The sequence below is a fragment of the Muntiacus reevesi genome, chromosome 3, assembly GCF_963930625.1.
Source record: "Muntiacus reevesi chromosome 3, mMunRee1.1, whole genome shotgun sequence".
Classification (NCBI taxonomy): domain Eukaryota; kingdom Metazoa; phylum Chordata; class Mammalia; order Artiodactyla; family Cervidae; genus Muntiacus; species Muntiacus reevesi.
The window spans coordinates 146891610-146907572 of NC_089251.1; the positions used below are offsets into that span (position 1 = coordinate 146891610).

At 41.7% G+C, this 15963-nt stretch overlaps 1 protein-coding gene across 6 annotated transcripts in view; it reads right to left on the bottom strand.

The window, feature by feature from the left end:
* SPATS2L (spermatogenesis associated serine rich 2 like) overlaps nt 1-15963 on the bottom strand; it is a 184631-nt gene that overhangs the window by 65894 nt on the left and 102774 nt on the right. For all 6 annotated transcript variants that reach the window (XM_065930871.1, XM_065930874.1, XM_065930875.1 and 3 more), the window contains one exon: nt 1946-2054. In XM_065930871.1, coding sequence (XP_065786943.1) covers nt 1946-2054 — 109 coding nt within the window. The remainder of the gene's footprint in view (nt 1-1945; nt 2055-15963) is intronic.

Below are 15963 nucleotides of genomic sequence, written 5' to 3' on the forward strand. Positions count from 1 at the left end.
TCACTTTAGTCGTGTCTGACTCTTTGCAACCCCGTGGACTGTAGCCCACCAGGCTCCCACGTCTGTGGGATTCTCCAAGCAAGAACACTGGAGTGAGTTGCCATGCCCTCTTCCAGGGGATCTTCCTGAACCAGGGATCAAACCCAGGTCTCTTGCATCTCCTGCCTTGGCAGGCAGGTTCTTTACCACTAGCGCCACCTGGGAAGTCTCATTTTTGAATGATGTGTGTGTGAGTTAGTCGCTCAGTCGTGTCCGACTCTTTGCGACCCCATGGACTGTAGCCTACCAGGCTCCTCCGTCCACAGGATTTTCCAGGCAAGAGTATTGGAGTGGGTTGCCATTTCCTTCTCCAATTTTGAATGATAATCATTTTTAATTCAATTAGCACTCTAAACTCTGACTGCAGATATCAGAATGTGAGTGTGCTATCTGGTTCCAAGACCTTGCCTGAAATGCAATTATAATATATGTAGAAACTTAGGAAGATTATTCTATTTCCAGGAAATTAAGTAAGTTTTACAGAAAGTAAAACTAGTATAAAATGGAGGAATATGCTGAAAGGTATTCCCTGAAGTTTCGGTCAGATTATGTTTAGTTAGTCCTTATTAACAAAACAGAAACTAATGTTAGGACAGAAGATATATGATATCAAGCAACAGGTATAAGATATTTGTTCATAAATGAAATTTGTTTAATTTGTCTAGGAGAGAAGAATTTCCCATAATTTATAGGAAATGTAAAACAGTAGATTATACATTTATCAAATAACTACATTCCTGAGAATTTAGATTCTATAACATCACTGGAAATGGGCTGTCCAAAAAATCAAAATTTTTTTAGACAGCAAAAAATGTTCTAGAGGTGGATAAGATGAACTAATATTCTGATTAATTAGGGAATCTCAAAATGATAAACTAAGGATATTAAAGACCAAATCAGTCCTCTCAGACTACGCATCAAGTTCAAGGATTCCAATCCTAAGGCCAAGTAGAACTATACTGGTTGAAGAGTTGAGAAGGCTTTTCAGATCAGGAGTGAAGTTCACTCTCCTCCATTAACAAGGACATCATCAAATAAAGGACATTGTTTAATAGCGGATTGGACAGACTGGTTGACAGTGGAATTAGTAGCATTAGAACAGGTATCCTTTGCAAACCATCTACAGTCTGTCTTCTGTTTTTCCCAATGAGGAAAATAGAACTTCTAAATTCTGCTCTTAATACACAGATGTGTTTTTTTAAATGCTGTTTATCGTGGTAAAATTCATATAATATAAAACATACTGTGAGCTTATTCGCTCAGTCATGTCCAACTCTTTGCGACCCTGTGGTTTCTAGCCCACCAGGCACCCCTGTTCATGGGATTCTCCAGGCAAGAGTACTGGAGTGGGTTGCCATGCCCTCCTCCAGGGGATCTTTCCAATCCAGAGATCGAACCCGGGTCTCCCACATTGCAGGTGGATTCTTGACCAGCTGAGCCACTAGCGAAGCCCAAGAATACTGGAGTGGGGAGCCTATCCCTTCTCCAGGGGATCACCCCAACCCAGGAATGGAACTGGGGTCTCCTGTACTGCAGGCGGATTCTTTACCAGCTGAGCTGCCCGGGGAGCCCCTGAAACACACTATCTTAACCATATTTAACTGCAGGTCAGGGGCACTCAGTACGTTCACACTGTTGGGCAACTCTCACCACCATCCATCTCCTGAGGTTTTCCTTTCCTAAACCGAAACTCTGTCCCCATTAAACCTAAGTCCCCACCCCCCACCACCTCCAGGACCCTGGCAAGCACCAAGGTATGTAGATGTGTTTTTAAAGCCTAGCATGTTTTCATGAAAAATAAAGTATTAGTAAATAATTGGTATTCAATGCATTCAAAGAAGAAAACACAGAATATATGGAATATTTAGTTCTCACATCTACAGGTTCACAGGACATGTATACTCACCATCCACAAAGGCCTGCACCGCTTTATCTACATTAAAATCAAACTGCTGTAGCACCAGGACTATTTCATTATTGCTTTTGTTGGGAACCACTGATCGAACTGCATAGATCTGGAAAGGAGAGGAAAAGAGAAAGGCAAACATTGTGAATGTTTTTCATCCATGAATCTCTCACTGGATAGAAAAAAAAAAAAAACTGTTCGAAAGGCCTTGAAAAGCTGACTAATCTATCTTCTTGCCATCAAGCATACTCAAGGCATTTTGGACCCATAAAAGTTAATCCTGGTAATCACCTTGATACCCTCTTTATTTGAATACACATTTCTACAAAGATTTCCCTGTTAGGACTGGAGTAGCAAGCATGCAGAGCCAACTCTGGTTTTGCAATCTACCCCCCTGCCCCCAACCCATCCCCAGGACTCCAGATGCATACAGCATGTGTTTTCAGAGAGCGCACAGATAGTTCTCTGTCTCTCGCTCTCTTCTCCATGAGCTCAGGGCCTATCTTTGGAAAGCTTACAGAAATAGCTTCATGCCTCAGCTTCTCTTATCTCCACAGTGGAGACAGTCACACTGTGGTTCACAAAAGTATGTTGTGAAACTCCATTAATGTTTATAGAGATATGAAAATGTGGGGCATTGTGTTTTTGAAATGGCAATCTTAGCCACAATACAGAAAAGGTTCCCCAACACACTTCTGAAAATCAAACATTTAAACCAGTGTAAATACATACATGAGAGCTAAGGATTTCAACAGGTTAAGCTAATATCCAATTTTTAATGACCTATAGATATTTCTTAGTCAAATTTTGCACATTTTCTTCTTTCCTAATAGAATTCATCGACCTTTAGCTCACAGAACTTGCAATTACTACAGGATACTTTATCCACTTTAGCAAAACCTGGCTCTCTATGCTTTCTATCAAGGGGATTATTGCAGCCACTACCAACAAACACGAGAAAGCTATATGGTGCCAAGGTGAGTGGCATCCACATTAATGATCACAAAAGCACTGCACAATCCTTAATTGTTTTCAGTGAATATTTTTTGAATGCCTATTGTGTGACAAGGCACCAAACCTCTTGCAATTTACTGACCAGAGGGGACTTATCAGTATGCACATATAGATCAAATGACCACACAAATAAATATCTATGTATATGTTGCAATAAATGCTATAAATCATGACAGGGAGACTTGAGTGTATATAGGTATGCTGAAATCTGAAGGACAAAAGAAAAGAGATGGCTAGGAGGTTAAGGGGGAGGGCATCTTAGAGGGGACAGCATGAATGAGGAGCCAGGCACAGATGAGGAGGCAGTACGGAGCAGGACAGAGGCTGAGGCTTCCAAAAGTACATGAGGCCAGAGGCAGGCAGGGACCAGATCATGTAGCCCACAAGGTCATGTAAAAGATTTTGGTCTTGCGAGCATCCCTCAACCACCCTTTTATGTTGTCCTTTCTGATTCATTCATCATGTTAGAAAGATATCTCTTGGGAACTCCCCAGCAGTCTAGTGGTTAAGACTCTGCAGTTTCACTGCCAAGGGCAAGAGTTCCATCCCTGGTCAGGGAAATAAGACCCTACAAGCTTCACAGTGGGGCCAAAAACAAAACAAAACAAAAACATTACAAAAAAAGAAAGATGGCTCTTTCCCTCTTCCCTCTCTCTCTGTATGTATGGTATTACCTTCTATATCCAACACTTATGTTGCTTCCATAGCAACATTGGTTGCTATTGTTGTGTATACACACACACATACATACACACACACAATGGAATATTACTTAGCCATAAGAAAGAATGAAATTCTGCCATTTTCAGCAACATGGATGGACCCAGAGAATATCATGCTGAGTGAAGTAAATCGGACAGAGAAAGACATGGACTTTCATGCCATACATTATCACTTATATGTACAATCTAAAAAATAAAATGAACGCATATAACAAAGCAGAAACAGACTCAGAGGAAACAAAACACTGGTTACTGATAGAGACAGGAAGCAGGGAGGGGCAAGATTAGGGCATAAAATTAAGAAATAGAAACTACAATGTATAAAATACATAAGCCACAAAGATGTATTGTACAGCACAGGGGATTATAGCCATTATCTTATAGTAATTTTTAATGGAGGATAAGCTTTACAAAAATGCTTAATGACTGTGCTATATACCTGAAAACTAATATAATATTGTAAATCAACTATACTTCAATTAAAAAAAACACAAAATTTTCAATCTACCTCCACAGTTGTGTGATCAGTAAAGACCAAGAAGTCTGGAATAAACATAAAGTAGTTGTTCGCCCTGCTTCTAGACTCTCCTCTGCAAAACATTATTTTATTATGTTAAGGCAAAACATGATATAAACCATAGCTTATAGAGATACTTCCTCTTTAGACAGGTACACAGCTCTTGCCTGTTCCTCTTTGAAAGAAGAAAAAAAATCCAACATGGTAGAATATAGAAAACATCTATCCTTGTCACTTTATATATTCTACCTCTGAACATATCCTCAGAAAATTGTCAATAACTGAGTTCTGATATCACATATAACTATGAAAATTGCAAATAATTCCCAGAGGAAGACTTAATTAAAACAAGAATGTCAAGTTGTAAAGAAAGGAAAAAAATCTATTCTTATATATTCCATAGTAATGTTGAATTCTATTGAATTTCTCGGCCAAGTTTCTTCTTTAATCACAGTATGTGGCTAATGTGAAGAGAATAGCATTGTTTTTCCACCTTCTTATTTATAAATTCACTACATTTGTTTTGCTATGAAAATGTCTTGAATCCAGATACTCATATGCATGCATAAACATACAGAAACCTCACAGTGTCACTATTCAAGATGCAGCAGTCATAAGGGGCCTAAGCATTTAAATCTAAAAAAGGTCTTCTTATGAAGGAGCTTTAAAACATAAGGTGCAGATGACAAAGGCAGCGTTACAGGGAGGTTGTGCTGAAAAGCTGCCTTTGCGTTTGGAAGCTCCTGGAGCAATGGATCAATCAATGCGTGACTAATGGTAGTTTGCATACGGGGAGCTCATAAAATTCTCGCCTGCAGTGGCTGTTTTGCAAAGGCTGTTTCTGGCACCGCTTCACACACACAGGCTTTACGTCGCTGCCACAGCCTAAGCTGATGAAGCCGCTGCTGCAGCTTCACACTGAAACCCACTGTTTGCATCTGCACGCGACTGCATCCCTCAAGGGTTCTCACACCATAAAAGAGTCTCCTGGGGGGGTGACCAGGCGGCAGCACGGGATGCTGGGGGACAGTCTGGATCGTGAGTTAGCGGTTCATTTAGCAACTGCTTTACCTTTCCCTAATCGCTGTTCCCCTGTTTTGCTCTTACTAATTTAAATGGCGAATTCAATTTGCTATTGACAAATCTGCCTTTTGCACCTCAATAGTTGTTCTGATTTTAAACATTTTTGCACAGCAAAGGAAACCATTGATAAAACGAAAAGACAACCTAATGAATGGGAGAAAATATTGGCAAATGGTATGACCAATAAGGGGCTAATATTCATCATATAGAAACAGCTTATACAACTCCACATAAAAGACAAAAACTGATTAAAAAATAGGTAGAAGAGTTGAACAGACATTTTCCAAACAGGAAATGTAGATGGCTAACAGGTAAATGAAAAGATGTTTAACATCGCTAATCACCAGGGAAATACAAGTCAAAACCACCATGAGCTATTACCTCACACCTATCAGAATGATAATCATCAAAAAGAATACAAACAACAAATGTTGGCGAAGATATGGGAAAAAAGGAACCCTGGTACACTGTTGGTGGGAAAGTAAATTGGTGCAATCACTGTGGAAAACAGTATGGAGGTTTCTCAAACAACCGAAAATAGATCTATCATATATGACCCAGCAATTCCACTCATCGGTGGAATCTGAAAAAAAACAACAACAGTAATTTGAAAAGATACATGCATCCCTAGTGTTCATAACAGCATTCTTTACAACTGCCAAGATATGGACACAATGTAAGTGTTTATCAACAGATGAAGGGATTAAGAAGATGTGATGTATATATGTATAACAGAATACTACTCAGCCATAAAAAAGAATGAGATTTCTGCCATTTGTAGCAATAAGCATGGATTTGGAGGGTGCAATGACAAGTGAAGTAAGTCAGCCACAGAAAGACAAACACTGTATGATATCACTATAAATGGAATCTGAGAAATACAACAAATAAGTGACTATAACAAAAAGGAAGCAGACACAAATATAGAGAACCAATGAGTGGTTACCAGTGGGAAGAGTAAAGAGGGCAGGGGCAAAATAAGAGGAGGGGATTAAGAGGTACAAACTATTACATATAAAATAAGCTACAAGGATATACTGCACAACTGTACAACGTTGTACAATGCGGGGAATATAGCAAATATTTATAATAATTCTAGATGGAATTAGAATTAATTCCATCTGGGAAAGGAAATTCCATCTAGATGGAATTCTAGATGGAATTTGAAGGTTATATAACTTTCAAAAATTGTGAATCACTGTATTTTATACCTGTAACATATAACATTGTACATCACCTGCATCTCAATAAAAAATAAACATTTAAAGAAGTGTTTTGATTTAACGTAAGCATTCTAATCCCCCTTTCTCTCCTCTCCCCGGGGTTTTCTATCTAAGGTGGCAGGTTTTGACCCATTCTGCCTCAGGCCTGTCCTGCTGGCATTTTCTTCTTGTTTATTTATTTTTAAATTTATTTATTTTTTAATTGAAGGATAATTGCTTTACAGAATTTTGTGGTTTTCTGTCATACATCAACAAGGATCAGCTTTAGGTACACCCATGTCCCCTCCTCTTGGACCTCCCTCCCATCTCTCTCCCCTTCGCATCCCTCTAGATTGTCACAGGGCCCATGTCCCTGCTTCACACACTAAAGTCCCACTGGCTATCTGTTTTGCACATGGTATTGTAAGAGTCCTTGTTACTCTCTCCACACAGCTCACCCTCTCCCCGTGTCCATGGGTCTGTTCTCTGTCTGGCATTTTGCCGGTACTAGGCAGCAAGGCAGTGTGACTTTCACAGACGTGGTTTACTTCAGCTTCCCACATTAACTCACCTCTCCTGGACCTGACTTGCCTGACTTATGAGCTATTAGCAGCTTTCTTCATTCACACTGTGCATTTTTTGAGCCTATCTGTGATGACTCCTTAGAAATTCTCCTTGGCTTACAGATGAGTCACTTAAGACTCTGTCTGAGTTTCGAAAAATGGTTCTAACGGAAGTTTTCAATCCACCTACACAGCTGTGTGATCAGTAAAGACCCAGCATTATCAAATAAACAGAAAATAACAGCTTCCTTTGCTTCTGGTCTCCCACCTGCAAATTCATCCTGAGCCTGTTGACTCACTGCTCTTCTTCAAGTATAATCAGGACTACTTCCCCATCTTCCTTAAGAGTAAAATTCAGTGTCTACAACCTGGCACCCAAGGCCATCGACAACTGGGCACTCATCTGCTTTTCCAAATGCCCTTCTTGCTCTGCCCTTTCAGATGAGCACAAGCCCAGTGTTGGCCACCTACCCCTACCTCCATGTGAGTTTTGCCCCTGATAAAAAGCAGAGACAAAAAAAATAATAATAATAAAAAGAGTAGAGACGTCACTTTGTTGACAAAGGTGTGTATAGTCAAAGGTATGGCTTTTCCAGTAGTCATTTTATGGATGTGAGTATTGGCCCACAAAGCAGGTTGAGTGCCTATGAACTGATGCTTTTAAACTATGGTGCTAGAGAAGGAAGACTCTTGAGACCCCTAGACGGCAAGGAAATCACACCAGTCAATCCTAAAGAAATCAGTCCTGAATATTCATTGGAAGGACTGATGCTGAAGCTGAAGATACAATACTTTGGCCACCTGATGTGAAGAATTGACTCATTGGAAAGGACCCTGATGCTGGGAAATATTGAAGGCGGGAGAAGGGGACAACAGAAGATGAGATAGTTGGATGGCATCACCGATTCGACAGACATGAGTTTGAGCAAGCTCTGGGAGCTGGTGATGGATAGGGAAGCCTAGCGTGCTGCAGTCCATGGGGTCACAAAGAGTCAGACACGACTTAGAGAGTGAACAACAAAAGATGTGTCCACTTGCCCAAATCTTATACTCCAGCTGAAATGCCATGTATCCTGTGAAGTCCTCTGTCTCCATCATCCCTAACATAAGTCATCTCTGTCTCCTTTCAATTCCCGCAGGCCTTATCAGTGGATGTCTCCTAACCCCAGCGCCTTCTACATCATAGGCTAAGGGTCTGTGTAAGGTGCATATTCTAAATGATAAGGCACATGCGGGCAGAATTCTCCTCCCAGTCATTTCTGCATCCTCACCATGCTCACCTGAGTGATTGATAATGTGCACAGATAGACGGATATGAAAGAGAAAGTTGCTCAGTTGTGTCTGATTCTTTGCGACCCCATGGACTATACAGACCACGGAATTCTCCAGGCCAGAATACTGGAGTGGGTAGCCGTTTCCTTCTCCAGGGGATCTTCCCAACCCAGGGATCAAATCCAGGTCTCCTACATTGCAGGCGGATTCTTTATCAGCTGAGCTATCAGGGAAGCCCAGATGTGCACAGAGTAGGTATTTAATAGCAATCTGTTGAATGAGAGAATGTCAATTTGTAGCTATACCAGGCTGTTCTTTTTATGACATGTTATGCTAATATTTTTATTACTTTTCCATTAGTTCATATGTGTTATTGTGCTACAGGGGGGTTTTGCTAATTGTAAATAAATATGCTAAAAAGCTCTCCTTCATTCTCTACTCTCTAAAATCAATTTTTAAAACTGGCGTATAGTTGATTTAGAATGTTGTGTTAGTTTCAGGCGTACAGTAAAGTGAATCAGCTGCACATACACACACACCTATTCTTTGTAAGATTCTTTCCCCATACAGGCCATTACAGAGTACTGAGTACAGTTCCCCGGGCTCTGTAGTCGGTCCTTATTCAGGCTACACTTCTGAGTCAAAGGAATATTCTGCCAGTGTTGGGTCATCCCATCACTGTGCATTTACCATCCACAACAATGGGCGGGGGAGTCTCCGCTGACTGTTATGTGACCTAAGCATTATATAGCTACAGAGAATAGACACATGCTCCTTAAATTTCAGTAACAGAGATGGGAAGAATATTTATGACATTTCTATATAGTAAGATACTCATGGTACTTTGTGGAGTTTTAAAAACAGCACAGTAATCGCCTATCCTTCCGAAGCTCAGCCCAGCAGACAGGTATTGGTTGGGCCTCCACTAGATAGCAGACCCTGAGGACACAACTGCCCTGAGACAGACAGCACTGGAGGGCGGCCAGAACATCTGTGCCTGAGAGCATGAAAACACTGAGCTGCTTGTAGGAGCAAGGCTGGAGTGCCACAGAGAAGAGAGCAGTCAGGGAGGGGAGGACACAGAGGAAACAGCCACAGATCACGCAAGCAGCTCTGGAATTAAACAGACCTGTTCTCTAACCTTGGCTCTGCTACCTGTGAGCTCTATGACCTTGGATGAATGGTTGAAATGGTTGAAACTTAGCTCTGTCACTGTAAAATGAGGATATTACCTGCTAGAGTCTCAGTAAAGATGAAAAGAGATGATGCATGTAAAGTGTCTGATATAGAATTTGGCATATATTAGCTGCTCAATAAATTTTTAAAAGGAAAGTGTGGAAGCATTTACATTGGGCCATGAAGGAGAAGGGTGTCTCTAGGTGTAAAGGTTGGTATGCCTTTGAAATAGAAAGAATGTATGTCTACGCTGGTGACCAGGACTTATCTGGGGGAGATCGTCCTATATACAACCCTTCTTAAGAACCTTCCTCCTCAGCCTTGCTGAGCAGTGGACCCAAAGCTGTCTTCAATCTTTTCCTCCCCTGCAAGTTGAGTGGTATCACAAGGAAGCCCATAGCTAGGGTAGCTAACAATATGCGCTCCTGGCCTCCCCCCGGCCCACCCCACCCGCTACCTTGGTCTCATTCTTTCATGTATTTATTTACTAAACGCCTGCTGTGGTCAGGATGCAGCAATCAATACACTGTGAGCATATAGCACACTGCACTACGGCTGGATACAGCAGTAATAAAACAGATAAAGTCGCTACCAACCCTAGAGAGGAAAACAGATGTGAAACATACAAACTGAAAAAAAAAAAGTAATTACAACTTATGCTGAGTGAGTGACATGAAGGAAGCAGAATATAGTGACAATGATTGCAGCAGTCAGGAAGGGGCCTGTCTGAAAAGACAAAGTGGGCCCACCAGGCTCTCTGCCTCGGAGTCTGGACTATTCCACACAAAGGGAGAGAAGCCAGAGTGGAGTTGAAGAAGGGTTGATTGGGAGCTGCCTCACTTCCTGCCTTTTCTGCTTCTTTAACTTGTTCTGAAGTCCCATGAGTCCCTACTCCATCTTTAGAGTAACCTCCTTTTTACTTGCACTAGTTGGAGAGTTTTCATTTTCTAGAACAAGTAAAGAGTGCCTAGAGACAGCATTAGTAACTAGGACTGGAAATAAAAGTAATAAAGCCAGATAACTAATCCAATTGGCAAAGGGGAGAGGTGGGCAATTTTAAAGATAAATCCTGCTAGAATGGGCATGACAGATCAGAGCAGAGAAGCCCACGAGCCTTGCTCACAGACCTTGTTTAGCACTCACGTCACCCTAATTATTTACTTATGTGGCTGTTTGTCCCACTGGAATGTGAGCTCATAAATGACAGGGATCACAGCTGTATATCCACAGGGCCTAGAACAATGGGTGCCATTCAGTAGATGATTCATAAATGTTCAAATAGATGAATGAACAAAAGGAAGCAGGGAGTCCAGTAAGATGGTCATTGAAATATTCCACTTCTATTTATCTAATTTTTTTCTTCACTGCGTCTCTGTAATTCAACATAACATATTGTATGGTAGTGAAAAGAATTCAAGCCCCCAAACATATGAAGTGCCTCCTAGGTCTCAGGCATTGCTGGTCCTTAGCTTGTGGACCTGTCATCTTAGAGGTGAGCTTAATCTTTTCACCTACAAAAGGAGAAACCGCCTACAACTTTGTGTTTGCACCAGTGAGAACCAGTTATTTATGGGTTGCCATTCCTGCAATTCTGAAAGGAATTTTATAATCAGCTTTGGTCACATTTCTCAAATGCTGAGCCTTTCAGAGATGCCTTAAAAACAGCTCATCTGTGTACCGTTTTGCTTCACTTGCTGGGCCACTAATATTATCTACACACTAATGGAGGCTGTTCTCCTATGAATTTTCTTGAGGAAGAAAATATTCTTTGCAGGCCAGTACCTTTGCATCATGGATAACTTTATAATTTAATTGCCTTTTCTAACATCTACTTTCTGCCAGTAAAAAATATGCATGAAGTGTTGTCATCTTCTACATGGCTGGCTTTTGGGGAATTAACACCAGGGGTATAAATCAAAATTAACTTTTTTTTTGGCAGAAAACCAGGATTAGAAGCAATAATGAAGATTTGAAAGTGGGGGGAAAAATGCAGTTTTCATAGAACTGTGGCAAGTTTAAAGTAGAGGGAAGCTTACAGGGAGCTTACTAGTGACTTCTCAAATGTTAAAGTACATTCAAATCACCTGGGGATCCAATGAGAATGCAGATTCTGATTCCACGACTTGGGGTGGAGCCCCATTCTGTGTTTCTAAGAAGCTCCCAGGTGGTGGAGATGCTGCCTGTCTGAGGATGTGGCAGCAGAATACTAGCCCCAAAGCCATCTACCCCACCTGATTCCCCAGAACCAGTGAATATGTGAGGTTACTGGCAAACCAAGGCTGCAGATAGAATTAAGGCTATTAATCAGATGACCTGGAGAAGGGGAAGATTATCTAGATTATCTCAGTGAACCCCAAATAATCACAAGGGTCCTTATAAGTAGAAGGAGGATAAAGAGAGTGTAAGACTGACTCACTGTGAGAAAGACCTACCAGCCATGACTGGGTTTGAAGACGAAAGGGGGCCATGAGCCAAGGAATGCAGACAGCTTCTAGAAGCTGCAAAAGGCAAGAAGACGAATTTTCCCCAGAGCTTCCAGAAAGCAATGCAGCCTTGCTGACTCCTTGATTTTGGCCCAACGAGATCCATTTCAGACTTCTGTTCTCCGGAATTGTAAGATAGTAAATTTGTGGTGTTTTAAGTCACTATGCTGTGGCCATTTCTTACAGCAAATCCCATCTGTTACAGCAATGGGAAAATACTACAATGGGTCATGTTTTGAGGAACAAAGATCTACTCTTCTCTTCTTCCTAATATGGAGCTCCCTTTCCCATTCTCAACAATGAACCTCTTTAAAAAAAAATAAACCTTCCGGGGGGCAGTTCTCCCTCTGTCCCTACCCCCACCCCATGTTTTAAGGAAATTCCAAGCATTCGCTCAAAGCTCTATTTCGTGAAGGAAAGTGAGATGAAACTGCGAGATGAATCTGACACGGTATTTGCCCTGAAGGAGCTGACAAAACCACAGGAAAAAAAGACAAAGTCATAAATAGCAACTAACTCAAGGTCATTCTGACAACAAAATCCTCTCAGAATCTCACCTGTTCTATATTTCTTCTTTTACTACCCTGGACAGCTTCCCTCTGCCTTTCACCTGGACTCTAGAAAAAGCCTTCTAATGGAACTCTCTGGCTTGGTTTCTCCTCTCTCCAATCCATCTTAAAACAATCACCACACAATTAATCTCCACAAAGCACTTGAGTGTGTTCACCGAGGAGGTAAGAGAGCTGGCACTGAGAAAGAATCTGAAGAGAGGAAATACAGAAGATAAATTATGAAACAAATTCCCAGAGGAAATGGAAGAAAATGGCATCAACATCCATGTGGAAATAAAAGCTCTGGAAGGAAAGACAGATTCTTTCTTTTTCTCAGAATTCTGAGGAAGGAAGGAAGGAGAGGAAGGAAGAGTGAAGAAGGAGAAGAAATCTGAGATTGTGAAGCAAAAGTTTAAGGAAACTACTTCTTCTGAGTGAGAATTTTAGAGTTTGCTTTAGGATTAAAAAGTGGGAAAAGCGGGACTTCCCTGGTGGTGCAGAGGCTGACTCTGTGCTCTCAATGAAAGCAGTCCCTGGTCAGGGAACTAGATCCCACCTGCCACAACTAACACCGGTCACAGTCAAATAAATACATTTTTTTCTTTAAGTGGGAAAGGTTTAGAATTTCCTTATGGGAATGTGATAGAATATGGCCTAGATGAACGAAAGCGCTGAGCCAGACTGAGGGGCCACTAATGCTGGATGGTATGGTATGTCATGGAGCCAGTTGGTCTGGCTATCTCCAAGCAATTCTCAACATGCCAGATGGAGGAGCAAAGAAAAGGAGTCACCCAAAGTTATGAACTCTAAAAAACATGGTGGTAGATCCTAGGTCTCAGGGATACGGGGGCCGAGAATCGTAAGGTACCTAATCAAGGCATCTGTGGTCTATGAAGGGGGATGATGAACCCGGAGACTAGGGACAGACTAAGGGATGAGACATCCTGTTGAGAACGCAGAGCAGATGCTCAAGAGGATGAGCAGATGACAGGTTAGCTCTCACCATCCTGGTCAAACTCCTTCCAGTGTATGCTGATGGAATGTGGCTCCATAAATGAAGTACATTGCTCCAGACAGTTGGATCAAGGCCAGGGACTGTGGGAACTGCACCTGTCTTGGTGCGGCTCTACTTTTCCATGAAAGGGATCTAAGATGGCATGAGCAGTTCCAGGAGATTCATCAATTACAGTAAGTCCCCTACATGTGAACTTTCAGTTGAAGACTTTCACAGATGCGAACCTACGTTCGCATGTCCCGTCACATAAATAAGTTCCCGTGTCTGGCGCAAAATGCATGCATCCTCTACTAGCGGTTGTGCTTTTGTGTATCTTACTGTACAGTACTGAATGTCGTTCAGTAGCACAGTATCTTTATTTCAAGACCAGGATGTCTGGAAGCAAGTGGAAAAGCAGCAGTGATGTAGCTAGTACTATTTAAGGTATCGTACTGAAAGATAAAAAACGTTTTATTTTCTGTGTTTGCTTTTTATGTACATATTATTTGTGTGAAAAGTAGTATAAACCTATTACAGTACAGTACTATATAGCCAATTGTATTAGTTGGGTACCTAGGCTAATTTTGTTGAACTTATAAACAAATTGGACTTAATGAACGTGCTCTCATATGTAGGGGACTTACTCTACTGGCTCAAACAGAACTTACTATGTCACTAACACACCCTGGACTGTTTCTGTGACAAGTGTACCCTGTCGGATACTTGTATAGTGACTAGAATGCAAGGACAGGATACTGCATTTACCTTTATTAAATTACAGTCTGTATGAGACAAGTGCTCGGGGCTGGTGCACTGGGAAGACCCAGAGGGATGGGACGGGGAGGGAGGTGGGAGGGGGGATAAGGATGGGGAACACATGTCAATCCATGGCTGATTCATGTCAATGTATGGCAAAAACCACTACAATATTGTAAAGTAATTAGCCTCCAACTAATACAAATAATTGGAAAAAATAAATAAATAAATTACAGTCTTTAAGTTCTGACCCATCACTCCAGTTAGCTGTTAGGTTTTAGAACCTTGCTTTCTGCCATCATACACAGGGAATACATTAGCCAATCCTTTCAATTTCATATCATTTAAAACAAGTTGCCACCTTCTACAACTTATTCAAATTGTTGATCTGAGTTTTAAATGGGCCATAGCCAAGCACAGAGATCAGTGTATCACTGCAAGAACTTCCCTCAGAGCTGATACGACTCTCTTAATCCACATTCACTTGTTTATTTATTCATTCATTCAGTCACCAATGAACAGAGGAGTATATGCAGTGACATATACGTTCCATGACCCGCCTGGGAGCTTATAGTCTAGGAAGGCAGATGTTTGATGAGCCTTCCAGAAGGGTAAGTAAAGATGCTTTGGGCAATTGTAACAAGGGAATCTACCTAAACCAGAGACTCAGAGAAACCCCATCTGAGGCTCTGGAGTTTGTTTAAACTCAGGATAAAGGGCAATTAAGACCTAGCCAGGAGAGGGGAAGGGAAGAGGAGATGGAACATTCCAGGAAGAGTTTACAGCATCTCCTCACAGATAGGACTATCTGGGAACATGTTCAAAGGGAATGAAGGCACAGGATCACTGGAGCATTAAATGAAGGAATGGGATTTCAGATGAAGCTTTATCCAAAACGCATGAGGCAAAGCATCATGAGGCCAGGCATCACAAGCCATCTTATGATTCTGAATCTTATTCTAAAGGTAGCCATTCAAGGGATTTACTCAGAAGAGTGATATTATTTGTATGTTTAAGAAAGTCACTGTGGTCTCTATGTGGATGAGCTGGAAGAGAGCAGACAGATGCCTGGCAGGATTCTAATGCAGGGAGAGAATGTAGACCAAGATGGAGCAGTAGAGACAATGATTCATAACTAATTTGGGTGGAAGTAACTGCCGTGTATTTAACTAGACGCAGGGAAGCCCCCGGGTGATTCAGTGGTAAAGAATTTGCCAATGCAGGAGCTACAGGAGACCTGGGTTCGATCCCTGGGTCGGGAAGATCCCCTGGAGAAGGGAATGGCAACCCAGCCCAGAATTCTTGTCTGGAGAATTCCATGGACAGAGGAGCCTGGTGGGCTATAGCTCGGGGGGTTAAGAGTCAGACATGACTGAGTGACGGGGCACACACACACATAGACACAGGGGATGAGGAAGACGGAAGATGAAGGAATCTGGATGGCTCCGGGTGTCTGGCTTGAGCATTTTTATGGACGGTGGTGTCATTTCCTGAGAAAAGGAGTAGTGGTAAAAATGTTGCATTCTGAGGGGGCTGGGAGACCTCCACTTCCAGATGTTTAGAAAGCAGCTGACTTTATGAACCTGTAGCTCCAGGGAAGAACTGAGCCAGGGATACAGATTTGGGTGCTGTTAGCATCCAACAGCGGAGAAGGAAATGGCACCCCACTCCAGTACTCTTGCCTG